The 25,934-nt window shown below is 52.5% G+C and overlaps 2 protein-coding genes across 2 annotated transcripts in view; one reads left to right on the top strand and one right to left on the bottom strand.

Moving 5' to 3' along the window:
• Positions 1-5,426: 5,426 nt before the first annotated feature.
• On the top strand, positions 5,427-25,922 carry BAP1 (BRCA1 associated deubiquitinase 1). Its single transcript, XM_074958323.1, has 17 exons — positions 5,427-5,535; positions 8,397-8,426; positions 8,531-8,585; positions 9,849-9,981; positions 10,995-11,114; positions 11,659-11,720; positions 11,808-11,950; positions 13,726-13,804; positions 15,620-15,743; positions 16,251-16,398; positions 16,848-17,032; positions 17,779-17,912; positions 19,637-20,109; positions 20,363-20,523; positions 21,554-21,646; positions 22,292-22,364; positions 22,905-25,922. Exons 1-17 carry the CDS (start codon positions 5,499-5,501, stop codon positions 23,036-23,038), a joined length of 2,184 nt encoding a protein of 727 aa, XP_074814424.1. The 5' UTR covers positions 5,427-5,498; the 3' UTR covers positions 23,039-25,922.
• DNAH1 (dynein axonemal heavy chain 1) overlaps positions 25,131-25,934 on the bottom strand; it is a 126,979-nt gene continuing 126,175 nt past the window's right edge. The window contains exon 79 of the mRNA XM_074958318.1: positions 25,131-25,407. Coding sequence (XP_074814419.1) covers positions 25,286-25,407 — 122 coding nt within the window. The 3' untranslated portion in view covers positions 25,131-25,285. The remainder of the gene's footprint in view (positions 25,408-25,934) is intronic.

A 25,934-nucleotide genomic window follows, 5' to 3' on the forward strand; every position in this document is an offset into this window, starting at 1 on the left:
CTACTCTGGGAGTGGAGAGCTAGCTCAGCTAGCTAAGCAGGGATTCCCTTTGTTCCAGGAGGTCCCTGGCTGGCAGGGAGCCAACGTAGCAGTCCATCTGAGGATGCCTTGGTCTAGGTGGCAGGGCTGGGTTACCTCTGTGCTCTGGCTATGCTCAGCTGCTGGAATGGAGCCGTGGGGGCTGGGGCTGTAGTGTTCATGTTTATAATGGGGACCGGATCAGACAAGATCTCAGGTGGTGCTAGCCTCTCAGTCCAGCCAGCCCTGCCTCCCCACCCCAAGCTGTGCTCTATGGACCGACCAGCTCAGTACTCGGTCCATAAAGCAGCACCCTCCACGCTGATCTGGGGGGCAGCTGTCTATCTTGGAGATTAGCAACAGGCCCAAGAAGTGACACTCGGGACTGGGTTCAATGAGGAATCCCAACACCTCTGAGGTTCACGTCTTTTCAGACCTCGGACTCTGCTTCTGAGCCATCTTACAAAGAGGACCCTCAACTGGGCAGTTTGAGCTGGCCTTCCTGAAAGGTCCAGCCCACTCGTACTGCAGCGTTAGCTCTTTGGGGTCTGCAGAGGTTCTGGGCCAATGTCTCTCCCCAGTTTCAGCTGCGGACACTGGTGGAGTTGCAGAAGATAACAAAAGGCAGGACTTGTTCTGTGATGGCTAGAGATCGCAGGGCAAAGTCCATGCCCACTGCATCACCTGGCAGTCACATTGTTTCAGCTCATCTTTTCCAGGTGTGCATGTCCCACTCCAAGCCGAAGGCCAGTCTGGGCACCTCCTTCCAGAGAAATGCTGACACACGGAGAAGGCTCCATGAAGAACAAAAAAAAAAAAAAAAAAAAGGATCGGGGATATTGAAAGGGGTGATTTGCAAGGATAGGTGAGAGTGAAATACGTGTCGCTTGGTTGAGAGTTGACTAGAGGGAGGGGGGGAAAAGATGCCTGACTACAAATGTTTGATGGGTGTAAACAACAAGGAGGGGAACAAGTTATTTAGGGTGGGGCCAGGGTGTAACTGTGACCAATGGAGAAAAACAAAACCCAGTCTGAACCCCTCAGGCACTAGAGGGTTAATATCACATTGATATCTGGTGGCATCTGAGCAAGGGAGCAATTTCTTCACCAAGCAAGAACGCTATTGCAGAGCCTACCTGCTACATGGGAACGGAATTGCTGACAACACTCCCTGTTGTCAGGTCACGGAAGATTTCTCCTGAAAGAGGGAGAATAAGGGGGAATGCTTCAGCCCCTTCTCAAAGGCCTTCAGAGGCAGTGGGATGACATCCAGTGGCATCACTGGGAGTTGGGTCAGGCCCTATGTCTTCTCTTGGAGCTTCAGTGGGTTTTTCTGGCCTTGCAATCTACGACTCTATGAATCTTTCTGTTTTGTGACATTAGGAGGAAATTGCGGTAGACGCTCAGACCACGGTACCCCCACTGGGATGTATTGGGATGGTGTGCAGCCTCTCTAGGGAAGGGGCGACCACCCCCTTGCTTGGAACATTTCAAATCAGGCTCAAAGAAGTACTCACGTCACTGAGTTTAAAGCCAGAAGGGACCACTAGATCATCTGGTCTAAACTCTCAAACCAAATGAAATGTTAATTTCACGTCAACCAAAATATTTCACCTGACCCAAAACTAAACTTTTTCATTTTGCTAAAAAAATCCAATTTGTTTTTTGCTTGTTTGAGGTCGGCCCAAAATTATGATTTTTTTCTCAGTTCAGCCACCAAACTGAAAACCTGGGCCCAGGAATACCATGACTTAAAAGGGCATTAGCAGGTTTTATTTCCATGGGGCAAAGCAAACACAGCCAAGGAGCTCCTGGCAATCTCCCTGGTCATTAAAGCAAGCACCAGGCAAACATGGGGAAAATGCCACCCAGGAGCTTGTTTGCTTGAGCTTTAATTAAGCTGACAGGCTAATTCAGCCTAGGGGGGAAGTAAGAGGAAAGAATTGTTGGTGACTGCCTAGCCCTGCCAGCAAGGGGATCTGCCCACGGCAAGCTACATACCTCCCTCCCTCCCAGTTTTGTGTGGTGTTGGGGAAGCACTAGGGGGTGCTGTGCAGGGAGGAATGAGGGGTTTCTGGGTGCCAGAGGCAGAGCCAGACTGGGTCCTGCCTTCCCACTCTACCCCCTCTTCCCTCTGCTGCTAAGACCTGAGCTCAATGAACTGGGGATCAGGCCCCAACTCCCAGCACCTCCTGCAGTGGGAACCCAGCAGAGCGGGGAGGGTCTGCAGTGCTGCTCCAGGCACTGGGCAGCGCTGGCAGCTGAGTGGGGCCCCTCCAGCCTAGCAGGGAGTCTCCTTTCGCCCAAGCAGGAGCAGCAGCCTATGGCTTTAGAACGGATGGGTCTGAGCCCCCGTGTCCTTGGAACTCTGGCAGAGAGAGAGAAGGGGGTGAGTGAGAGAGGCCCCTGCTAAAGCAGCAGCCAGGGCAGCAACAGCCTGTCAGGATTAGCTTGGTGCCCATTCCCAGCAAAGCTGGCAAATGGCCATCTCCAGCCAAGGCCTGGTTGTGCTGAGTAGCCCAGCCTGCTCCACACAGCCATGGGGTGGTTTCAGTCCAGCAGGTGTGACTCACCAGGCAGCCAGCAGCTTAAGGGATACTTTCCCCCAGCTTATTCATTTGCCAGTGCCAAACCTCCAGCTCAGGACAACACCGAGGAATGCAGCACATTAGCCCCCTGTCACGGCCGCAATCCTGCAGTCAGAGCTGTACAGGTGGACTCATGCATCCATAATAACAAGAGTGGTCTTGGACGCAGCCCCCACACTTTCTGCATTCCTGCTTCCCAGGCCCCATGGCCGGGACTGAAGGCCTCTGGAAAGTGCACTGGGCACGGGCAGGGAGCATTCCTAGCTTGGTTAGCAGGAGGGAGGTGTGAGGGGGTGGCGGTAGCCAGGAGTGCTGAGCACAGCCCATGCAATGAAAACACCTCTGGACACGCTGGTTTGATGGGCCACTCCTGGAGAGGAAGGGGAGGGCTTTCTCTTCCAGCTGCTACCAGTGACCTTACCAAGTGGGATTCCTCCAGATGGCCCAGATCTCCCCTCGCTGACCCTGGCTTACGAGCAAGGGGCTGAAGGGGAGGGCAGTGGAACACTCCCCCACACATGCTGATGTAATAAACAGACAATTTATCATTGTGGCAGCTCCTGTCCTAACAGAGCCCTCAGGTGGCTAGCACACGGGAAAGGCTTGTGGGCGGGTTTCCCACAGCACAAGAAGCAAGTTGGAAAGAACACAGGCTGTGCTATACTAGCGCGTTGTATGAGCAGCCAATGCCAGCTGCTACAGGAGGTGCAAATCCCTCATTATGCCTCTGATTGTGCAGGACTAGGCTGTGGGGAGTGCATTTGCTTCCTGACCTCAGCTGACCATCAGCTTGTGCCCCAAAGCATGAGGATGGCTCGCAAAGGGTAGAACTCCTGTGTTTACTGCTGGGGTTACCAATGTGTTGCCTTCCTGAGAAAGGGTTCAAATCAGAGATCCCCTGCCCCCTTTGGTGATGGTGATCCGTGAGAATTTAGCAGCATGTAAAGAAAGGGGTGTGTGAGGGAGATTGGCATGAGGAACAAGGGAAAAGCCAGGCAGAAATCCGAATGATTTCTCCTTTTTCTGGCAGACTGGGGAGGACATTCTTGCAACAAGCTGACCAGGCCTATCTGTGGGAGGTAGGAGGGTGGAATAGTGGTAAGCGAGGGCCACTGTACATGGCAGTGCTGTGATGTATTCATCAATGCACTAGCCTTTCTCTCCCTAGACCTGGGTAAGGCCGTTAGTGACATGACTTCAATGGGCTGGGCTAAGTCCACGGCAGCGGTTCTCCATGTTACAGAACCACAGGCTGTTTCTGCTTAGGAGAAGCCTGGGACTGGGATAGGAGGGGGACTACAGGCTGGGATGGAGGGGCATTGGCAGAGCTGAGTGTGGAGCCCAGGACTGGAATAGCAGGGGGCTACAGGCTGGCATTGAGGGCACTGGCAGAGTTGCCACGCATGCAATCTTCCCTAGCACCTGCTTACACTCCCCTGATCTGCCAGCACTTTCAGTCTTGCGAGAAACTGATTGAAATTGACTTATCATAGAGCCACAGGGAAAACGCAGCCTGAAGAAACCAGGAGCCACAGGGTTTGCCAGCAACATTAGCCCTATAACCAGAGACTTTGGCCATAGAGGGAGGCAGCTCTCAGAGCTAGTCTGGTCACAGAATGGGTCTCTCCAGGCACTGCTTGCCTGCCGCATTGGCTCCTGGGCCGAGCCGTCACTCACCTTTGAGCACAACTCTTGTAAAGCTCCCCCTAGCTTTTTAGTCTCTCCAGAGTCTCCTCTGGGTTTCTCTCGAGCAACTGCTCCAGGGCAAGGCTTGCTGTCCTCCCAGCACCTGCTATTCTCTTTCAAAGTAAACTGGAAGAAGCCTGCTATGAGAAATCCTTTTAAACTTCTAGCTCCAAGGTCTGTGCTGGTGATGGGCTACTTCTGCAACGACAGAGTGAAAAGGCCATTTCCCCAAGATGTGCAATAAACGCGTGGGGCTGACCTTTTTCCTAGTTGTATAACGGGTGTGTTCAGAGTCCCCTAGTGTTGTAGGGCGGGTGTGCTCAGGGTCCGCTGGTGTCGTAGGGCGGGTGTGCTCAGGGCTGTAGGGGGTTGACAGCAAGCCTTTAAATTGTCCCTGTGGTGATGGTGCCATCGTGTGGTCGTTTGAAAGATGGGTGCTTTCTTGGAACACCCTCCGTCTCTATTCTTTCCTCGGCTCCCTCGCCAATACTCCCGAGGTCAGATGCTCCTCTCGTGGCCTGGGCAGCGATGAGCGTCCCCTGGCTTTAACTGCCTGCCAGCGCCCAGGTTCCAGCTCTCAGCCCCCCTCTGCCCGGCGGAGATCGGGGCCCGATTTTCAGAAGGGCCGGGCTCCCATTCAGGTACGCGGAGGGGGTTGGAATGGCAAATTGGCAAGCGCCGTGCCCAGCCCTGGCCGTCAGCGCCGCGGTGGGAGCTGCTGGGCACCGCGCTCCGAAGCCTGCGCGTTCCCAGGGCCCGATTTTCAGAAGCTAGGTGCGGGCGCAGGGCAAGGGGCGAGCGCGCCGCGCGGCGGGACATCGGGCTCTTGGGGGGCAGGACCGGGGCAGGCTGGCCCCTGGCTGGGCTCGGGAACCCACACCATGGGCTGGCGGGGTGACCCCCGCCTTCTCCGCGCCTCCCGGTGGGGGACCCGCCGCCAGCGCCATGCGCCTGGAGATGGGGGCCTGGCGAAGCCCCTGCACCCCGGGGACTTATCTCACGCTGCCGTCGGCCTGACAGCCGCGGCCGGGACTTATCTCCCGCCACTTCCTCTCTCCGGACGCCTGCGCCGTGGGTCGCGCCGCGATGACGCACGGGGCTGGGGGGCGTGGCCGGAGGCGGATGGGCGTGTGGGGCCCGAACGTCCGGGCAGCGGAGGGGGGAGGGGCTGGACATGGCGCTGGCTGAGGCCCGGCCCGGGGGACGATGAATAAGGGCTGGCTGGAGCTGGAGAGCGACCCCGGTGAGGCGCGGGAGGGCCGGGCAGGACTATGGGGGGGAAGGTGGGGGGAGCACAGGGGTCGTGGGGATCCATGGGGGCGGGGGCTTGTGGGGCCCGCCAAGGGGAGGACCTGTGGCGAAGGGCAGGGGGTGGGGGATGAGCAGCTTTCAGACAGTTAAAGAAAAGGGCTGAGGCCCCCCGAGTGCCTGGCCCCCTCTCTGGTTAACGCCTAGGTCCTGGCCTCCCACCCGCAGGTTGCAGGCTGGGGCAGTCCCTGGGCATCGCTGGTAGACTCCAGCTCTCTCCAGCTGGTAGGACCAGCTCTCTGGGGGGTCCAGAAAATAGCTCCGAGCCAAGGCTGCGAGATGGGCTCCCAGAAATGGAGGGTTGGCGTGGGACCAGGATTCAAAACCCCAGGAGTGTACTGAAACGGTCACTTTAACTTGCAGTTGATCCAGGCACCTTTAGATGGCTCAGGACGGTAGGTGGATGAGCGAGCCATCAGGCTGCGAACACTGAGGGCATTCCCCACTGTTCTGTGTTGTGATAAAATTATACCAGCGCTTAGGTCAGTGTAATTTATGTCACTCGGGGTGGTTTATTAACACCCCCGAGCGACAAAAGTTATGCCAGCATAATTGTCCGTGTAGACATGGTCTAAGGGATGGTATCCTTTCAATTCATCATCATCACGTATTGCATCAGCTGCATGATTACTTTGCTGTGACTCAACACTATTCTTCCTCCCCACTGAGGATTCTTGGGAAGATGGAGAGGGAACTTGGGGTCTTCAGGCCATTTGCTTTGAGTTATGTGCCCTGTACTGGTAGCTTCCCCTTCAGAACTTCTAATCTAAAAAGCTCCTGCCCCTGGATGCTGAAGTAACTGCTGAATGCATGAAGTGAAATGAAAGTGATTTTAGAGGTTGCAGATAAATCAGAAGCAAAATGTATGAAGTCAAGACTAGCTTCATCTGCCTACATTGAGCCCTCGCATTGGACTACATGTTCTTGAAGAACAGCCTGGGAGACGTAACGTATCCAGTGTTGTGGCACAAAAGATGGTCAGACTAGCTGATTTGGTGGTCTGCTATGGCCGTAAATTCTATGCGTACGTCTATACTGCAGCTGGGAGGTGTAATTTGGACTGCTGCGTGACTGCGGCAGCACCAGTGGCAGCTTGGGCTAGCTGCCTAAATACAATCCCTTCAAGGTTTTAGGTACGTACTCGACTGGCTAGCCTGTGTGGGTATGTCTAGCTGAGCTGGGAATTACCCAGCCCAGCTGCAGTGTAGACATACACTTAGGGCTTGTCTACACTGGCAGTTACCAGCGCTGCAACTTACTCACTCAGGGGTGTGAAAAAACACCCCCCTGAGGTCAGCAAATTGAAGCGCTGTAAAGTGCCAGTGTAAACAGTGCCCCAGCGCTGGGAGCTATGCCCCTCGTGGAGGTGTGTTTTTTTAGAGCTCTGGGAGAGCGCTCTCTCAGCACTGCGCTGCGACTGCAAAAGACACATTAAAGCTCTGCCAATGTAGACTAGCCCTTAGTGTCTATGAGGAGAAAGGCCTCCCCGTGTGCTCCAGGGCTTGCATTCCTCAGGGCTGAGTTACAGAAACTGGGGAATTCTTAGCTCAGTTTTGTTCTTATAGTTCTGTCTGCAGCCCTGAGCGCTGTTTATATATAGACCAAAGACCCCCTAAGTCCTGGCTCCTGTCCTGTCCTGTTGTTGGACAAAGACATGCAAATATTGCCCTGCAAATAAACCTGAGGCTGTGGTGTGGAGTGCATCTTTTATATTGTGTGCTCAGATGAGCTTTGTTGTAATTGATATGCCATAACTTTTATCTCTTGTGGTTTCAAGGAGAGAATCCTTTTATTAGGCTAGGACATCGTATTAATGTATGTACTACAGTTCTATTACTTTTTGGTCCTTGAATCGTTCTTCTAGTTCTTCTCTGAACTCTTTCCAGTTTTTCAACATCCTTTTAAAGTATGGACACCAGAACAGAACACAGTAGTCCATGAATGGTCTCTTTGATGTCATATACAGATCTACTTCATATTCCCCCTGCTTAAGCACCTGAGGTTCACGTTAGCCTTCTTAGCTACAGCATCACACTGGCAACTCTGGTTTGATTGGTTGTTTACCATACCCCACAGTCTTGGTGTCATGGCATTCCAGGATATAGTCTCTCATCTTATACACGTGGGAAACAAGTTTTCTAGCAGCTGGACCTAGCCTATGGTATTCATTCCCACAAGAGATAAGAATGAAGACACGTCTCATAGCTCTCGGATCTAACTGGCAAACTCATTTCTTTGACCTAGCTTTCCCATAATAAGTTATTCTTCTACTTTCATACAAATATAAATAAATAAAATATCCTATAAATGAATTAAACTCCTCCTCCTAAAGAGAGAGATGATTTCTCTTTTTAAATGTTGGGAGGCTCCTACTTTGATGGAATCATATTACTTCCTAGATAGTTTGGTGGCAGTAATGGGTCAATACCTTGACGTGTAGGTGTCCTCTGCACCACCAGGGCTGAGCAGGAAGATCAGGTGGGGAAGAAGGTCTCCTAAAAATGCTAAACCCCAAATATTTTAAAAATCTCTATTCAGGCAGCATGAGCCAGGAAGCCACTCAGGTAAGAACTAAGGGGCAGTGTCTAGGTCAGGAGGAAAGCTGTAGTGAAAACAATTAAGGCTTGTTATGGTGCATTTTATCACAGTTCCAAACTTATAGTTTCCTTCAAAATTTGCCATGGGAGCCCTACAGCACTAGTCAGAGGTAAGGGGCAGAAGATTTTCTGTCTGCCTTCCATGTAGCCGCATGAACTTCTCAGCCAGAAGTAAGCTCTCTGTTTTGTTCCTCTTCAGGTCTCTTCACCCTGTTAGTAGAGGATTTTGGTGAGTACAAGAGCTTTTCTGCAAGATTGGTTTCATCTCTGACATGGGCTCTGGCTCCCTTCTGCTGGTCTCGTCACACTGATTCCTGCTCTCTTTTTTTGTAGGAGTTAAAGGGGTGCAGGTTGAGGAAATCTACGATCTACAAAGCAAATGCCAGGGGTAAGTTACTGACTCAGCAGCACGACTTGCTGAAGTAGATTTAATCAAGCAAAAACTTCTCAGGCACGTCTACACAGAGTAGTAACACAGACTATGGGGGTGTGATTTCTAAAGGCACTAATATGTTGGCATTAATTGGTTTTGTAGACCCTACTGCGCACTAAAAGTTCCCTGTTTCACATTAATGCAGTGCTGTTCAGTATGAAGTTAACACGTACTAGGGAGCTTTTAGTTCGCACCAGATGTTAATGTGTTTTAGGAATCACATCCCCATAGTCCACCTGTAGACATGCCCTGAGAGTCTGGGAGCTCCCCTTGAGCAGTTCTGAAGGGCCTGCTTGTCACTATCAGATTTCTACAGTGGTTCATGTCATAGACACTTAACAGGGAAGTTCTGAAAAGTATTTGGTCAGACTTGGGAGGTAGGATGTGTGATCAGTCTTCTTGCTTGGTCAGGAGGAGGTGGAAGGAGGAGGAGTGAGTTAACCCATGGCAGTGCTGTGGGATGGGGACTCCAGGCTGGTACCAGAATAACAGTATGTGTAGAGAAAGATCCTGCAGGGTCACAGGGGATGGATTTCAGAGCTTTAGCATTCTTTGTCTTCTCTACTGGCAGAGGCAATTTCAAATCTGCAAACAGTGGCTCGATGGTTAGAAATAAAGTCACCTAAAATCAGTAAAGCATCTAAGAGTGAGCCACCAGGGCGCTCCCACGAAGCTAATGCCACACCCTGCACAAAAACATTACAATGCAAACCTAGTGTAGAACAGTATGAAATACTGGGTCATCTGATGACGACCCGACTACACTGCGGGACACTGCGAGGCATCCCTCTCCTGCTTTGAGCAGGGGGTTGGACTAGATGACCTCCGGAGGTCTCTTCCAACCCTGATATTCTATGATTCTCTGATTCCCCGGAGAGTGTGTAACTGCCCCACTCCATAGGGTCTCCTTATTACTGTACTGTGGGTTTCCATTAAATCACAAAGATTACAGACTTGGGTGCTCACTGAGATGCCTGGCTTGAGTATCAGACTAGGATAATCAGCTGGACTGTGGGGAACAAGGACAGCAGTGGCACTTCCCAGTAGGATGGAAGTTGGCTTTAATGCCTCTCCTTTTTTCCCCCCACAAATTGTGGTTTAGCCTGAAAACGCCTCTGGTGCTTGACTGACTGGAGCGGCACAGTTCATGTTGATGGAAACCCTTCTAAACTGGCTCAGCTGCTAACTCCACCCCCATTGCATTTCTTTCCCTGCCAGCCCAGTGTACGGGTTCATCTTCCTCTTCAAATGGATCGAAGAGCGCCGGTCCCGCCGGAAGGTCTCCACCCTGGTGGATGAGACATCGGTGATTGATGATGACATTGTCAATAATATGTTCTTTGCTCATCAGGTAGGTTGGCTGGGAGTGGAGGGCGAGGTGTCTCTCAGGATGCCGCTGGGGGTGAGTGGGCAGTGAGGGAGCTTTCATAAGGTGGTATAATCTGTAGCTACCCAAAATGTGGAAGACTTTGGAAGGAATGGTCAATAGGTATTTAGTAGTTACCCCGGTTGGTAGAAAGCATGGCTCTGTGGGGACGGTGTACTTAGCCTGTTGCTGATCACTAGTCCTTGTCCCAACTTGTGTTTGGTTTTTATGTTAGTCACCCAGGTGTATTTTGGGACATAATGAAGGCATCAGCTATCTGAGGGGCAGTTGGGAATGGGGACCGAACAACAGAGATTGGGAGATTTGGGAGTCCTGGACAGTGGGGATATGTGAAACTAACACTTTTCCTGGATCACTCCTTAACACATGGCTGTTAGGAAAGGCTGGAGGACTTACTAAGGGCTATGGCATCTCTTCGGAGCCCAGAATGCTGTGCACAAGGCATGCAGCCTGCCCTGGAGAAAGGGATCAGGAGTTTAGCCAGCACTGTGGTCTTGCAGAGCATTGACTGATGTGTTTGGAGGTGAATCAGGGGGGTGTCACAGCATTTTGGAAGAGGGAAGCTTGAACAAGTGCAACTCCAGCCCCCAAATGTTCTGGAACTGCATTCTCCCCTGGTGTCATGTTTTCTGTAGACTTTAATAAATGGCTGTATGTCTAGCTTCTTCCCTTGTCTGCTCCAGGACCTTGCAGCAGGCTGGAGGGGTTGAGGGAATCCAAGTCAGCTGTTACAGCAGAGGTCCAGTCAATCTGCACCAGGTCTGGCCTTTGCTGTGAACAGCTGCTCAGAGGGGTATGGTGTGACTGACCTGGAGACACTGACCGGGACAGGGGTTGTGTTGGTCAGTTTAGTGCTCCAGGCAGCTGTTGTGCTATTTTTCGGCACCAGCTACTGCAGGGTGCTGGGTAACTCCCAGGTGGTGATGCTGAAGTATCATCCTGTTTCTGTTGTTTAACTTGGTCTATTTGCCCTGTAGCTGATTCCCAATTCCTGTGCCACCCATGCCCTGTTGAGTGTCCTCCTGAACTGCAGCAATGTAGACCTGGGGCTGACGCTGAGTCGCATGAAGGATTTCACCAAGGGGTTCAGCCCAGAGGTATGGGGTGGCCTGGGGCGGTGGGGCTTTGGGGGAGCATCTGAGGGCTGTGCCTTGCTATGGGGATCCTGCTCCTTTCCTGTGAGGTTTTTGTAAAGGGATGGCTCCTTAGATAGTCATGCCCTCACCCAAGCTTCTTGTCTCATTCCTCCCCACTTGTTACGTTCTTCCTAATCCTTTCTCCTTACTTCACCCTTAGTCTATCTCCTTTGCTCTTGCCTAGCTCTGTGCTGTCCCCTAGGTCTGCAATATTCTCCATACCCTCTTTAGCCAAGCACCCACCTCTTCAAATACTTCCTCCTTCCTTCCCCACGGTAATGCCCTTGGCCGCCTACTCTGGAACTGGTACTGTGTCTTTACCTTGGGTTTGTCTCTCCAGGGCATGATCCATTCTTGTAAAGCCCTGTGTAAATCTGTTAATGAGATGCCCATAGATGAGGGAGGCGTTTCCAGAGACATGGACTAGAGGTGCTGAGTTGAGGGATTCCAGCTATCGCGTCCCTCCACCTCAGGGATTTTTATAGTCTCCCTTTGCTTTTTGCAGAGTAAAGGCTATGCCATTGGGAATGCTCCGGAGCTGGCCAAGGCCCATAACAGCCATGCCAGGTGAGTGTGGATGTCCCCAGCAGCTCTGCTCCCTGGGGGAAGGGTGGTTGCTGCTGCACTGACCTCTCGGATGTGTTGCCTTTGCAGGCCAGAGCCCCGGCACCTGCCGGAAAAGCAGAATGGAATCAGCGCTGTGCGGACCATGGAGGCTTTTCACTTCGTCAGTTACGTTCCCATCAAGGGGCGGCTCTTTGAGCTGGACGGGCTGAAGGTCTATCCTATCGACCATGGTAAGAAGCCCCAGCACCCACAGGGATGTCTAGAAAAGACCTGGCCTGTGTGTGACCTTAGGACATGACACTTGCTGTGTATGTTTCTTTGGTGTTGCTGGAGCACATGCAGTGACCACTTGCATCACACCTGACATCTCGTTAGGCTCATTGAATTGACCTTCCCAATGGGCATCTCTGTCTGGCCCCGGGACCAGTCCTATTCAACGTATTCCTCAATGATCTGGAAAAGGGTAATCAGTGAAATAGCAGAATTTGCAGATGATACAAAACTACTCAAGATAATTAAGTCCAAAGCAGACTGTGAAAAGTTACGAAGGGATCCCACAAAACTGGGTGACTGGGCAACAAAATGGCAGATGAAATTCAGTGTTGATAAATGCAAAGTAATGCACATTGAAAAACATAATGACAACTATACATATAAAATGATGGGCTCTAAATTAGCTGTTACCACTCAAGAGAGAGATCTTGGAGTCATTGTGGATAGTTCTCGGGAAAACATCCACTCAATGTGCCCCAGCAGTCAAAAAAGCTAACAGAATGTTGGGAATCATTAAGAAAGTGTTAGATAAGAAGACAGAAAATATCTTATTGCCTCCATATCAATCCCTGGTATGCCCCCATCTTGAATACTGCTTGCAGATATGGTTGCCCCATCTCAAAAAAGAGATGATATTGCAATTGGAAAAAAGTTCAGAAAAGGCAACAAAAATGATTAGGGGTATGGAACAGCTTCCATGTGAGGATTAATAAGACAGAGACTTTTCAGCTTGAAAAAGAGACGACTAAGGGGGGGGGGGGGGAATACAATAGAGGTCTTTAAAATCATGACTGGTGTGGAGAAAGTAAATAAGGAAGTGTTATTACTCCTTCTCGTAACACAAGAACTAGGGGTTACCAAATGAAATGAATAGGCAGCAGGTTTAAAACAAACAAAAGGAAGGTATTTCTTCAAACAACGCAGAGTTGTGAAGATGATGTTGTGAAGGCCAAGACTGTAACAGGGTTCAAAAAAGAACTAGATAAGTTCATGGAGGATAAGTTCATCAAAGGCTATTAGCCAGGACGGGCAAGGATGGTGTCCCTAGCCTCTGTTTGCCAGAAGCTGGGAATGGGCAACAGGGGATGGATCACTTGATGATTACCTGTTCTGTTCATTCCCTCTGGGGAACCTGGCCACTGTCGGAAGACAGGATACTGGGCTAGATGGACCTTTGGTCTGACTCAGTATGTCTGTTCTTATGTTGTGAGGATCTAAATCTGTTTCCTTTCGATGGGTCAAGCTTTGGGCTTTTTGACTCCAGACTTGTTCCCATTCAGGAAATCATAACTACCTCTGCACTCTTCAGCTAGACCAAGGTTTCAAGGGAGGGAATCTCCTGGCAGAAGGACCGGTGTGCAATCTATCCTGTGAATGGCAAGCATATTCTCTGTGTGTGTTGTTTGCGTCTCTGGTTCACCCATACAAATCCCAGACCCAACTGTTGTGGGAGGGCAGAGCAGGAGATGATGCGTTGTATATAGCCGTACACAGCAGAATCGAGCCCTGTTGCATAGACTGGGTAAAGTGAGCCCAAGACAGGATTGATATAGTCTTAGAGACGGGAGTGGGTCCCTATTCCTGGCATGATTTGCTGATGGAACGGACTATTCAGAAGATGCTACTCATCTATGTGGATTGCTGGACCCAGGCAGCTTAGTTGCTGTGCCGGCCCAGTCTGAGTTGGGGATCTTGGCCTGCTTTACTGACGTGCTTTCTCTTGTTTTCCCAGGACCTTGGGCTGAGGATGAAGAGTGGACAGACAAAGCCAGGAGAGTGATCATGGAGCGAATTGGCCTGGCCACAGCAGGGTAAATGCCCAGATGAGCTCGGGGGGTGGGCTTTCCCTCGACACACCTTGGTGTGTGTTTTACAGTGTGACAGCTCAGGGGTGCATTTTAGCAAATAGCAAACTTTTCAGACCTGGATTACTGGGCCCCACGTAGAGGAGAGAGGGTTACTCAGATAGCGCCGTAGAAGCATGAGATGCTTCTCATGTGTAACCCGATTTGTCTCTTCTGCAATCTGACTAGTCGTCTGAAGAGGCAGGGAAATTGTTCTCTCATTGCAACATCACATTTCTCCGAATAGTGCTGCAGCCAATCAGAATGCAGGAGAAGGGATGGTAACAGTGGATCTTCACTTGCACAGATCCCTAGTCATAGCAAAAATGGAGACCAGTTAGGTGCCTTTTGCTTGACCCTGTTGTTAGTGAATTGGGCCTCTTAGGAAGCTTGCAGAGGGGCCCAGCTGTGATCTCAGAGCACCCACAAATGCTGCAGCATGAGGGCCCAGCACAAGGGTCTGTGTAACTTATGCTCTCGATTACTCAGAACGTTGTTTAGCAGCCACTGGGTTTCCACGTGTGGGAATGTCCTGGCGGGCTCATCGTCCCTGACTGCTGTAGGACAGACAATGATTGTCTGTGATGTGATGTCAGAGCGCATCCTTGTGAATGAGGGACCCCTGAAGTGAATGTTCTGATGCCCATCCTGGGAACAAGAAACCACTCTTCTCCCAGAAGTGTCTGTGGCAAGAATGAATGGAGGCTGGCCTTCCCTCCATTGTCATCTGCCTTAGGAGAGACCTCAGGGCTAACGAAGGAGTGCCCTGGCTGCTGTGTGGCTCAGGAGGTGGGACCAAGTAACCCAAACCTCACGGATTCTGCAGTAGCCCGTGCGTGCGCTGTGCCACCATGCAGCATGAGTGCTTTACACTCTTCCCAATGTGCTGCTGCTTGGATGAATTGTTATGGCTTTGTAACTACCTACCTTGGGCCTTACATGATTCCGCTCAGGGTAGTGTCTGACGCTCCCCAGCACCTCAGGGTGGAGGGAAGGGGGTCTCCGCTTTCAGGAGGGGAACCGCAGTAGTGCAGAGAGGTGAAGTGACTTGGCTAAAAGTCATACTAGAAATCAATAGCAGAGGCAGGCAATGAACCTTACTCCCAAGTGTAAGAATGTCCCTTCCTCCTAGTTACAACTTCTGTGACCCAAACTGTGGTGTTCAAAATTTGGTAGGGTTTTGTCCTCCGTACAAGCTGAGTTTTGATTGCCCCGCAGCTGGCCCTCTGAAAGTAACAGCCCCAGGCTCCCACCCCTGCAGTGCAGTGAGGATGTACCTGCTGGGGCAGGTTAGCAGGGGCCATGTTGTGAAGCACAGATGAGATAACCTGTGACTTATCTGACTTGAAATCATCAACTTGTTCCCAAATACTCACTGACAGCCAATTGGCAGGGCTGTATGTTAAGGAATCTCCTACCCAGCTAGCAACACAGTTGGAGCCCTGCTCGCCCAGTTGGGTTCCTTGTGCCTCATTTATAGGGGAGCACAAATGGAGGAAGGTCTGAGGCATGTGGCATAAAAGTCATGTAATGTGCACGACTGCGTCTCTTCTCACACTGTGATAAAGTTAACCGCCCGCTGTTTTCCTGGGTGCTGTGAAGCTGTTCTAGTTACCTCATGGAATGCTGTGTGGACTATGAGTATATTGGTTTAACCTGCATTGCTGCCTGGGTTGCTGCTGTTGCGTGCTGGTGGCATCCAAATGCCCATCGGCGGTTTGTTGGGGCAGCTCCTTCCTCTGGCTGAGCCAAGGCTAACGTGCTGGGTGTGGTTTGCCTCAGGGAGCCGTACCATGACATCCGATTCAACCTGATGGCGGTGGTGCCCGACCGGAGGATGAAATACGAATCGAAGCTGCACATCCTGAAGATGAACAGGCAGACTGTACTGGAGGCCCTGCAGCAGGTAGGAATGGGTGAGCCAGCTGAACAAATGAGCTGGGTTTGCCATCAGCCTGTAATTTCTGGCTTCTTGAGGCACTGCCCGGCCCTGCTTTCTCTCTCACTCCAGCCTGTGGGCAGCGTGGCTCCTAGGACATGTGGGAGGAGCACCTTCAGTCGCCCTTTGCCCGTGATAGGTACCATGCTCTATGCCTCCATCCTGTAGCTGAGCTCAGTGTAGTCCCATGTGGCTGCTTTCCCTGCATAGGCTTTCAGTGCCTTGCCCTGCATTTCCCAGGGTTTGCTCTATTGACCATTTAGCCCCATGGTCATCACTTCTAACCTGGTGGTGTTCCAGCAGGGCAAGCGGCCAGCTGATTCTACTTCCTTTCCTGGCTGCACATGGGTGCTGGGAATTTGGCTCAGCAGTGCGGGTTCATCTGCTTCCCTCCCTTAGCCCTGTGACTTGCGTGACTGGTCCTGAGAAGCATCTGGTTCAACAGTCAGGTGCAGATTGTCTTTTGCTTTCAAGCTTATCCGGGTAACTCAGCCGGAGCTGATTCAGACCCAAAAGTCCCAGGAGTCTCAGCCGGCTGAGGAGTCCAAGCCAGCCAGCAGCAAGGCCTGTCTGGCACTGGAGACGAGCAGAGCGCAGCTGGCCCCGGAGAGCTCGCACCCAGGTATGGGACTCGCTCTGCTGGGATGATAGTCCTGGCACAAAGGCACCCAGCTGTGGCTAGATAACTTGACTCTGGAGTACTGGGTCCCTCCGTGGAATAGGGTGGAGCAGTGCTGGCTTGGCCTTGATTTTCTGCTTCTAAATACAGCTGCGCATGCTGTCCCAGGGCCCCGGGGCATGGATTTACTCTGGTCTATACCCCCCATGCCTGGATTCAGCATTTGCTGGCCGATGCCCTGCTGCTGGTAGGGATGCAGCTACAGAATTTGAGAAAGGCAGAAGTTACGCCATGCTTATTATTGCTTTTGGCAGAATATTGGGCTGGAGAGGGGCACAAAAGCTCAACTGTTGTTGTGGGGCAGGAAAGAGGTTAAGTAGAGCATCTAGAATCAAAGGAGCTCAAGTCCATCGGGAAAAGCTTTTCTTTGATGTAGGGTGTATGTGTTACAGAGAGCACTGAGGACTCTACCAGCCAGGGCCACCCTGCCTCCGCACAGAGCCTGCCCAACAAATCCAAACTGGTAACAAAGCCATCTGGGAGCTGCATCAACGGGGCTCCCGCAAACCCCAATCCCATTGTGCAGAGACTCCCAGCCTTCTTGGATAACCACAACTATGCCAAGTCGCCCATGCAGGTACGTGAGGCCTGGCCTTTCTTCCAATTGGGGGCTGCAGGCCAGAGAGAGCCAGTTTTCTAGGCTGTGCCTCTTAAGCTTCATGAATGAAGTCTTGGGGAAACTTTCTACCCTTCTGGATCGAGCAACTGACTCCACCAGAGTCCAGGGTGAGGTTCCACAGAGCCCCAGGTCTGTCTGGAGGTCTGTAGCACTTCCACAGTTCCTTACGAATGAATACAGGCAAAGCAGGTTGTATACACCAGAGAGAACAAGACACAAATGGAGTTGGGCGCTCTGTTTGTTTTCACTGATCTGTTAAAAGGTATCTCTTACACTGTCCCCTCTGGGGATGCATTTCTGGGTTTTTAGCCTGTTCTGGATTTACATGACCAGATAAACTATGCTCTAGGCACGTTTGTTTCACCTTGTTTCTGTGGGGAAATGGAGGCCAAAGCACTGAGCCCTGGGATCTTTGGTCCTGAGCTTTGATGGGTTCAGTTCTATGTTGAGATCATGTTCGGCTGGACCTTGAAGAGCCCGAGGGCGATTCTGATCAGCATAGGGGAGGGGGTGAGAGCCCAGGAGCGAATCTCTGAATTCCTTCCCCTAGAAAGGGGCCACCCCTGGGCTGCGGGTAGGGATATGGCGCAGCCAGCCTCAGGCCTGCATTGAAATGTCTTTGCCCCGTTTCCAAGGAGGGCTGACTGCATGTGATCCCCTGCCCAGGATGGGCCCTTCAGGCAGCGAATGGGTGTGTTTTGCAGGAAGAGGAGGACCTTGCAGCGGGAGTGGGCCGTAGCCGGGTTCCGGTCCGCCAGCACCAGCACTACTCCGATGATGAGGATGACTATGATGAGGAGGAGGAGGAGGAAGTTTGTAACACTGCCCCTGCCATCAGGTAATGGATGGAGCTGAGATCTCAGGCTGCTGGGAGCGTAAGACCTTCTTTTGCTTAAGCAGAGCGTGCCACCAGCAGGGGGCGAACTCCCCCCCCGCCCCCCCGAGTTCCCTAGTGCAGACAAGTGAGGCGGAGGATGCCCTAGGGAAGTGTTTCACCAGGTAGATGACCAGTCGCTCCAGCCAACCAAGATCTCCTGTGTTGGCTGGGTGCGAAGGCAGGCCTAGCAGATGGAGTGCTTGCAGCGGGGGTGTCCTGAGCACAGACTGGATTGCGAAAGAGGCCCTGCGGGATATTCATCCAGCCCCGGTCAGTTGATCTCTTCATCTAGTCTGTGCTTAAACCACACCTTGCTGGGGGTTATCTCCAAGCGTGCCTCACTGAGTCAGCTCCCAGCCTCCTGCAGCATGCTGCGCTCCTGGGGCACTGTGGCGGGGGAGCGTGGCAGGGTGGGGACTAGCACTCTTGTTGGCTGTAAAGGAGGCCAGTGCTGTGCTTGAACGATGATCAGTTTCAGGAATGTATAGGGGAAGGATGACCTTGCCTGGGGCAAATGGCTTACATACAAATTTTCAAGGCTCAACTAATTTTGGGTGCACAACTGGAGGCACCTGAGCCCTGGCTCCCCGTTGCCCTTCATCTTGTACAGTCGCTTACCCCAATGCCCAGTGGGTATGAAACGCTTCCATTCTGAATCAGGATCCCGGAGCCTGTCTGTCAGGGCTGGGAGCCCCCAGAGCTCCCACTGATGTCAGCGACAAGTGCAGGTGTCCAGCCACTCTGAGAATTGGGCCCTTTGGGGTGACAAGGTGAGCACTTGGAATTCGTCGATGGCTTTGAAAGCTTTGCGTTGGGCCCCGTCCATGAAATCCAGATGATGGCTTTGAAAGGTGTTGGGAGGCTAAATCCATGATTTGTGGAGGCATTTGAGATCCTCAGAGGGAAGGGAGCAGAGAAGTGCGAAGTGTTATTTGCATGGTGGAAATGGCTTATGGTGAGTTCCAAACCGGTGACGCTGTAAATGAGACGGAATGACATTGTGACCGGCCCATTGCATTGCGAATCAGTGATGCCTCCCTGGAGCGGGAAAGTGAAAAAACAGATTCTGGCCTTGTCTACGCTTAAAACAGAGCTTCATTGTAGACACTACCTACATTGATGGGAGGGGTTCTCCAGTCAACCTAACTCTGGCTACGCTGGGGGTTAGTTGGTTTAACTGTGTCGCCCGGGGTGTGGATTTTCACAAAGTTAGACCAACCTACTTTCCTAGTGTAGACCAGGCCTTCTGTGTGTGAGTCCACACTGCCGCTGTCGTTGTTTGTAGAGCGCTGGGTGCTGAGTAGGTCCCTACCCTGAGCTGCTAACACTCCTGTTCCCATGTCGGACGCTTTAGAGCCTGAAGGCTGAGCTGATCAGTCTGTGTCTTTAGGAAGCCCTCAGCTGTGCGGGGCAAAGCACTTAATGACCTTTCCAGTCATGTGAGCGGTGATGTTTCCTCCATTTCCCCAGCTTGCCATGTTCCACTGGACCAGGCTCGGAGTGATCTGAACTCCTGGAGGTGCTTCAAGCATTGCTTCTGTATTCTATGTCCTAGCTAATTGCCTGTGAGTGCTGGGGGCTGTAACATGTCGGCTGTTCCCAGCTGTTGGGATGCCGGACCTGGTGCCGCCTCTCGCTTCTCCTTGCTATGTGTGCTTGATCTCCTATTCTGTGTCCTTGGGCAGGTATAAGAGGAAGGGGCAGGGGAAGCAGGAGCTTGTGGCCGGGGCAGCAGACAGCCAGCTCTCAGTCCTCCAGCCTAACACCATCAACGTTCTGGCGGAGAAACTCAAGGAGTCCCAGAAGGACCTTTCCATCCCCCTCTCCATCAAGACCGGGAGTGGGGGCGCCACCGTAGCCGTGGTTGCCCATTCACAGCCCTCCCCCACACCCAGCAATGAGAGCACGGACACTGCCTCGGAGATTGGCAGCGCCTTCAACTCCCCGCTGCGCTCCCCCATCCGTTCGGCTAACCCTACCCGGCCCTCCAGCCCCGTCACCTCCCACATCTCCAAGGTGCTCTTTGGGGAGGAGGACAGCCTGCTGCGCGTGGACTGCATGCGGTACAACCGGGCTGTGAGGGACCTGGGGCCCATCATCAGCACCGGCCTGCTGTGCCTCACCGAGGAAGGGGTGTTTTGCCCTCTTGCCATCACAGGTAGGTGGTGGGGAGGACCACAGTCGTTCTGAGTGGGAGATGAGGGACCCAGGGCTCTCCCATGGCTGTAGGCTTAAGTGAAAGACCTCGGTTCTGCCATGGGTGAGAGGGCAGGATGCTGGGCCCTCAGATGACCAGGAAGGGATGGAATGTTGCTTCTATCTGGATGCCGAGGTGGGAGGCAGCATGTCCCTTGGAGCAGGTGTTAGCACATGGCCATGGTACCTAACTCTTTCTTTCCTGGTGTGCCCAGACGATGGGAAAAGCTCCCCTCTCTCCAGCAAGCAAAGAGAAGAGGCCCAATCTGCTGTCAGAGTGGACGAGAAGGAGGCAAGCGAGCCAAGTGACAGCAAAGAGAAGATTGCTCTCTGCAGGCCCAGCGATCACCCTTGTGGGGAGAAGTATTCTCCCAAAGTGAGTGTCCTGCCAGTTCTGCTCTGAGTGAGGCAGCAGATCCACGGAGCCAGGGTCCTGCTTTCGCGGCTGGGGGCACAGCCTCTCTGCCAGAGGCCTCAGGAGCTGGTTTCTGCGGGCAGGTAGCAAGTGCAGTCATTGGAGTAACCATTGTGTGCCAGGAGTCCGGTTTCTTTGCAGCCTGCTCCTTGCAGTTTGGTCTCTGTGGAAGCTCCTGCCTGTGCTTTAACCCCAATCTTTCAGTCCACCAGCCTTGCCACCTTTATTCCCTTAAATTGGTACTGGTGGAAGGTGCTGGCCTGCGAGCCGTGGACGCTGAGCCTGTTTATCTCCCAAGCTAGCAGCACCGGTGCAGCTACCGCACCCTGTGACCACCTGAGGTGTTGCTGTCCGTCTCTGGGAATGGGAGGGCAGGCCAGGCTTTGCCACTCGCTTCATCACAGGGACACGTGTCCACTAGGAACTGGGCCAAGTCCACCAGCTGATTTCATACAGTGCCCAAGTGTCTGTTGGCGGCTTACTGCCCCTCCTAGAGGTGAAGAGCTGTGTGTGCTGGTGCCAGTGCCTTGCCCCATCCTGGCACCTGTGCTGTGCTGTGCTCTTGCTCCTCAGACCCTGACGTGCTGGGACTTCCCATGCGAGATCCGCCACGCTGACTGCCTGGGCTCTTGGCAGTCCCAAACTCTATTGCAGTTAAATGGAACTGCATCGATCCCTTAGGACTGCTTCTAATGCTGCTGTCCAGCAAAGCCCTGTGGCTTGTGAGAGGAGCCCTTTCCGTCTGTTAGTTGGAAGACAGGGCTTGGTATTGGCACGCCTTGCTGTGTCAACAGCTTCCAAGCCTGCACTTCCCCCTTGGGGCAACGTGGCTTGGAGCTGCGTGGCTGGTTCACCGGTTGTACTGATCTAGGGAGGCTGCTTGGCTGTGGTGGCAGCAGGCGTTACGGGAGGTCTTCCCTGCACATTCTCCCTGGCACTGAGCCGCAGCAGGGACAGGGTGGGTCATGTTCTCTCTGCTTGGCTCTGCCAGGAGCTGCTGGCACTGCTGAAGTACGTGGAAGCCGAGATTGTGAACTATGAGGCCTGCCTGAAGGAGGAGGTGGAGAAGAGGAAAAAATTCAAGGTGCGCTGGCTGATTGCTTATTTGGGTCCCTTAGGAGGCTAAACCAAGCTACAGCCCCAGGTGAAATGCTCTTTGCACTGGCATAGAGAGAGAGGACTTCTTTAGATAAGGCCTGGGGAGAGGAAGGAATGGTCTCTGCCACCCCTCTCCTTCCAGCTAGGAAGGCTTCCTGACCGAGATGACAAAGTCTGGTCAGGACAAACTGCCTGAGCGGCATTAAAAACTTTGGGGATGCTGAGTGAGCAGCGCAGCTGAACTGAGGCTGAAACCTGCCTGGCTGCGTAGCAGAATTCCTCCACCCTCCCCGCTCAGTTAGTTTTGATCTCTACTGCACTTCCCTGAGGGCACATGGCTTACCGTGTAGGTCTGCAAAATAGAACTGGAGCAAATCTCTCCTTGCCTGACAATCCCCTTTGGATACTCCTTGGATACGGCCACCTTGACCGTGTCTTTCCCTGATCCCTCCTGTCTGAGCCCATCAATACAGGCAGGAGTCACAAGCTGGGTTTGGGGTGTTAGCGTAGAACCCAAACCAACCCAGGCTCCTGTCTCTAGGGATGGGTTCAGGTTCTGGGCTCTGTTGGCTGACTGCTCCGGGAAAGTAGCTGTTCGCCTTGAGTTTTCCCTTCCTTCACCTCTTTGCAGATAGATGACCAGAGAAGAACCCACAACTATGATGAGTTCATCTGCACCTTTATCTCCATGCTGGCTCAGGAAGGTGAGGCTGGCTGCTTCCTTGCAATGTGGGTGTGGGGAGGCTTGGAGCTGCTTGGTTTCATAACCCCTTGGAAGCGGCATGCCCACTTGCCTGTCTGAAGATGCGGAGTTGCTGAGGGTTTGCCCTGTTGTCGCACTTCACTGGAGCACATCAGCTGCTTCTGCTGGGGATCCTATCTCACTGCTGCCACATTGAAAGGTCCACTCGAGACTAACTCATGGTCTCTTGGCGGGAGAAAGGCCCTGAGCAAGGGAGCAAGTGTGGGGGCTGACATTCCTACACCTCCCTGGAAAGCATGGGCCTGTTGCTCTGGTACCTGAGGACTTTCTGTCCTAGAATGAACTGGGAAGCCAGTGTCCAGGGTCTCCAGCTTAGAAAGGGTCAAGATTAAGCTGCTGGTATAGGAATCCTAAAACTGGGCTGGGGCTGTTACGTAGGGGGTTAGACGAACTCACTAGGGACAATGTGGTGTCAGGTGTCTATGTTCCACCCTGAGAGACTTCTGAGCCAGTTCTCCAGTGTGTCTGCTCTCCCTTGCAGGAATGCTGGCCAGCCTCGTGGAGCAGAACATCTCTGTCCGCAGACGCCAAGGAGTCAGCATTGGGCGTCTCCACAAGCAGAGGAAGCCGGATCGCCGGAAACGCTCCCGTCCGTATAAAGCCAAGCGCCAGTAGTAGCATCCTTGTGGTCAAGAGGGGGAGCGGAACTCTGCGCCCACATGGCTTGTGCTAGCATCTACAAGCACTCGGCTGGACCAGTCGCCCTGTGCCCAGGGGAGATGGACCCAACAAGAACCCTGGGACTCGGTCCTTTCTGCTCATGTCCTCAGTGGTGTTGGGAATAGAGGTGGAGGTTTCAAACAGAATTTGGATTTTATCAGCCCCAGCCTGGGCACCCTGGGAATGGGCACTCCGTGCAGCAGTGAAGGGCAGGTTCTAGGGTCAGTGCTACAGAGGCACTTGGATCTACTAGGCAAGTGTTCCAGGCTGCTCTGCATACTCCATGGCATTCTAGCCCAGGACTGATGGAAAGGCAGCTGCAGCTGGTATGATGATACTGATGGGTGTCTGTGCTGGCCACCTTGCATCATCCAGCATCCCAGACCTTCAGCACTACACTGCTCTGGGACATCGATATCAATTTTCTATTTCACAAATGTTTATTTTGTGGTTCTGACCAACGTTGCCAGCATACTCCCTGAATATAGCTGGCTCCCTGATGGCCTGTTCTGGGCTATCTCTGGTCTGTAGTGACATGCCTGAGCTGCTGCTGTCCTTGTGTTAGTCATGCTGGGCTGCTCACCTCTGAGTGTGCCTTCTGGGGGTTAGCGCTGTGTGTCTCTCTGTCTGTAGCCCATCACCTGCTGGGTGTGGTAGGATTTCCCCTGAAGCTGTCCCATGCTTACCCGCTGTCCCTGCTCTTGCTGGATTGGCTTGGCCCAGCCACACTCCTTTGGTCATGGGTTCCAGCTGTGATGGAGATCACTGCAGTCGCATGCTTGTGCTGCTGGTGCTAGGCTGAGTGCTGCACTGACTGCCTAAGTGACTTCATGGCAAGGCAGCCACTGGAGGAAGCTCTAGTTCCTGAGCTGGTGTCATTCCATGCTGAGATTAGGCCCTCACTGCACCATGCTTCAGTCCCAGGGGGAAGGGCTGCAGGGGCAGCCTTTGTTTAATGGCCTTCCACTAACTTCAGTGCCTAACTCAAAACAAACCATGAAGCAGCTGGACAGGAACCCTTAGTGAAACACACCAAACCCTTCCACAGCATTTCTTCTCAGGCAGGGATGTCTGGCCTTTGAAGGGCTTATCCCTGGAAACAGTTTTAAAAAGAGGGCTGCGGTGGAGAGCTAGCTCTGCCCCAGTCACCGGCATGAAAAATTGCTGCTATGCCTATTTAAACAGAAGCCAGGGTGCTGCAGCTGAGGTGAGGTGGAAGCACCAGAAGGAGCTAGTGCCCACAGCTGCTCTCCCCTCTGCCCAAGGCTGGACTCTGGCTCATGCCTGCCTGAGTGAGAGTTTTCCCACACAGGGGCTAGGTTACCTTTTTATACTGTCACAGACTGATAGGCAGGCATGCCTATCCCCCCAGTGACCCTGTGAGCACTGCTGAAAGAGGGTTTCTCCTCTCCAGCCCCAGCAGCAGCGTTCAGGCTTGTCTCTTGAAGGGAACACAGGGGCTTGAGTACCTCCCCTTGAATGGCTGGCCTGGCAGCTAGCCACTGCCTCCTGCAAGGGAAGGGCAGAGGAGGGAGGTGATGCAGGTGAAAGCAGACCTTCCTCAGGGAAGAACTGGATTGACCAAGTATCCCGGTTTGTACAGAGCTTGACTGTCGAATGAAACCATTGCTGGTCCTTGTTGAGGGTAAGATCCCTCGGTCTCTGGCTGTGTCTAATAGCATATGCTGTAAATAGCAGCCCTGTTGGAAAGAATAAAGCTGTCCCATAGCACATGGCTGTTTTGGGAAGGGATGGTTAACAGAGGCTGTGGGGTGCAGGCTGGGTACATAGAACACTGTGAAGGGGAGCGTTTGGATAGAAATATAAAGCAGTCAGTGCAGCAGGTAGAATATCAGCAGCCACAACAATTGCATCCGGCCTAATCTGCTCTAGTCAGTTACCAGCCCCTGCTGTGGGAACCATGCTGGTCTCTGCATTTCCTGGCCCCTTGATTTGAGCTACTGCCTAGTTTAAACACTAGTGGGAGGAGAAGGGGGCACCTGATTAGAAGAAACAAGCACGCTATTGGTAAAACAGAACTGCTGTTTATTTCGGATGACTAAACAAGAGCTCTGAGAGGCAGGGGCAGCCAGAGCAAGGTTTAATTACAAGCTTGTTCTAGCCCTAGCTGACTGCAGCAGTGCATACAAATACACAATACAACTGTACCTTCGTGCGCAGACCCCTTGCTGCTGTGGCTTCCTAGAAGTCTAGCGCACAGATCAGGGCTACGCCCCGTTTGATCCAGTGCCTCTGGGACTTACTGCTGGGGATCTCCACTGCAATCACATAATTGGTAGAATGACCTGTTGTTGACAATGTCCCTGTAACGGAAACAGGTAAAGGTGAACCCAGGACTGGTACGTTTCTATACATGAAAAACAATAATCTCATCCTTCTCACAGCACCCCCTGCTGTGACTCATGGACAAGTGGTAGCTGCTCTAGCATCAAAGTTACTGCAGAAGCATCCTGTCCTTGTACTACTCTGCCTACAGTGTGTCTCGGGCCAGTCATTTAGTAACATTTCTGCCGCTGAGGTGGGACCGTGCTGTCCTGTATCAGTTTTTATACAGCACTCGTCACGGTGCTAGTTAAGCATCCTCTAAGAGTGCATCTCGCATCTACTGGTTCCCTTATCCTGTCCTGAGGGCTGAGCGGGAGAAGTGTGGGCAGTGGCGTGTCTTGCCTTGGAAGGCTTTTTAAAATGTATTAAATATAAACCACAGAGCACCAGGCGTATTTATTAGAGAAGACACGGGCAAAGAAATGCATCTTGAGGGCTGGGATGGTCCATGATTACTGGGGAGGTTAATGGATAAGGCTCTGCTTGATACGAAAATACTCCTGCT

Source organism: Natator depressus, chromosome 7 (assembly GCF_965152275.1).
Source record: "Natator depressus isolate rNatDep1 chromosome 7, rNatDep2.hap1, whole genome shotgun sequence".
Taxonomy (NCBI): Eukaryota; Metazoa; Chordata; order Testudines; family Cheloniidae; genus Natator; species Natator depressus.

Coding starts and splice junctions, on each gene's coding strand:
- BAP1 (XM_074958323.1), top strand. CDS start 5,499: ATGAATAAGGGCTGGCTGGAGCTGGAGAGCGACCCCG. Junction 13,805..15,619: donor ATTGGCCTGGCCACAGCAGG/GTAAATGCCCAG, acceptor GGTTTGCCTCAG/GGAGCCGTACCATGACATCC. Junction 22,365..22,904: donor CTCCATGCTGGCTCAGGAAG/GTGAGGCTGGCT, acceptor TCTCCCTTGCAG/GAATGCTGGCCAGCCTCGTG.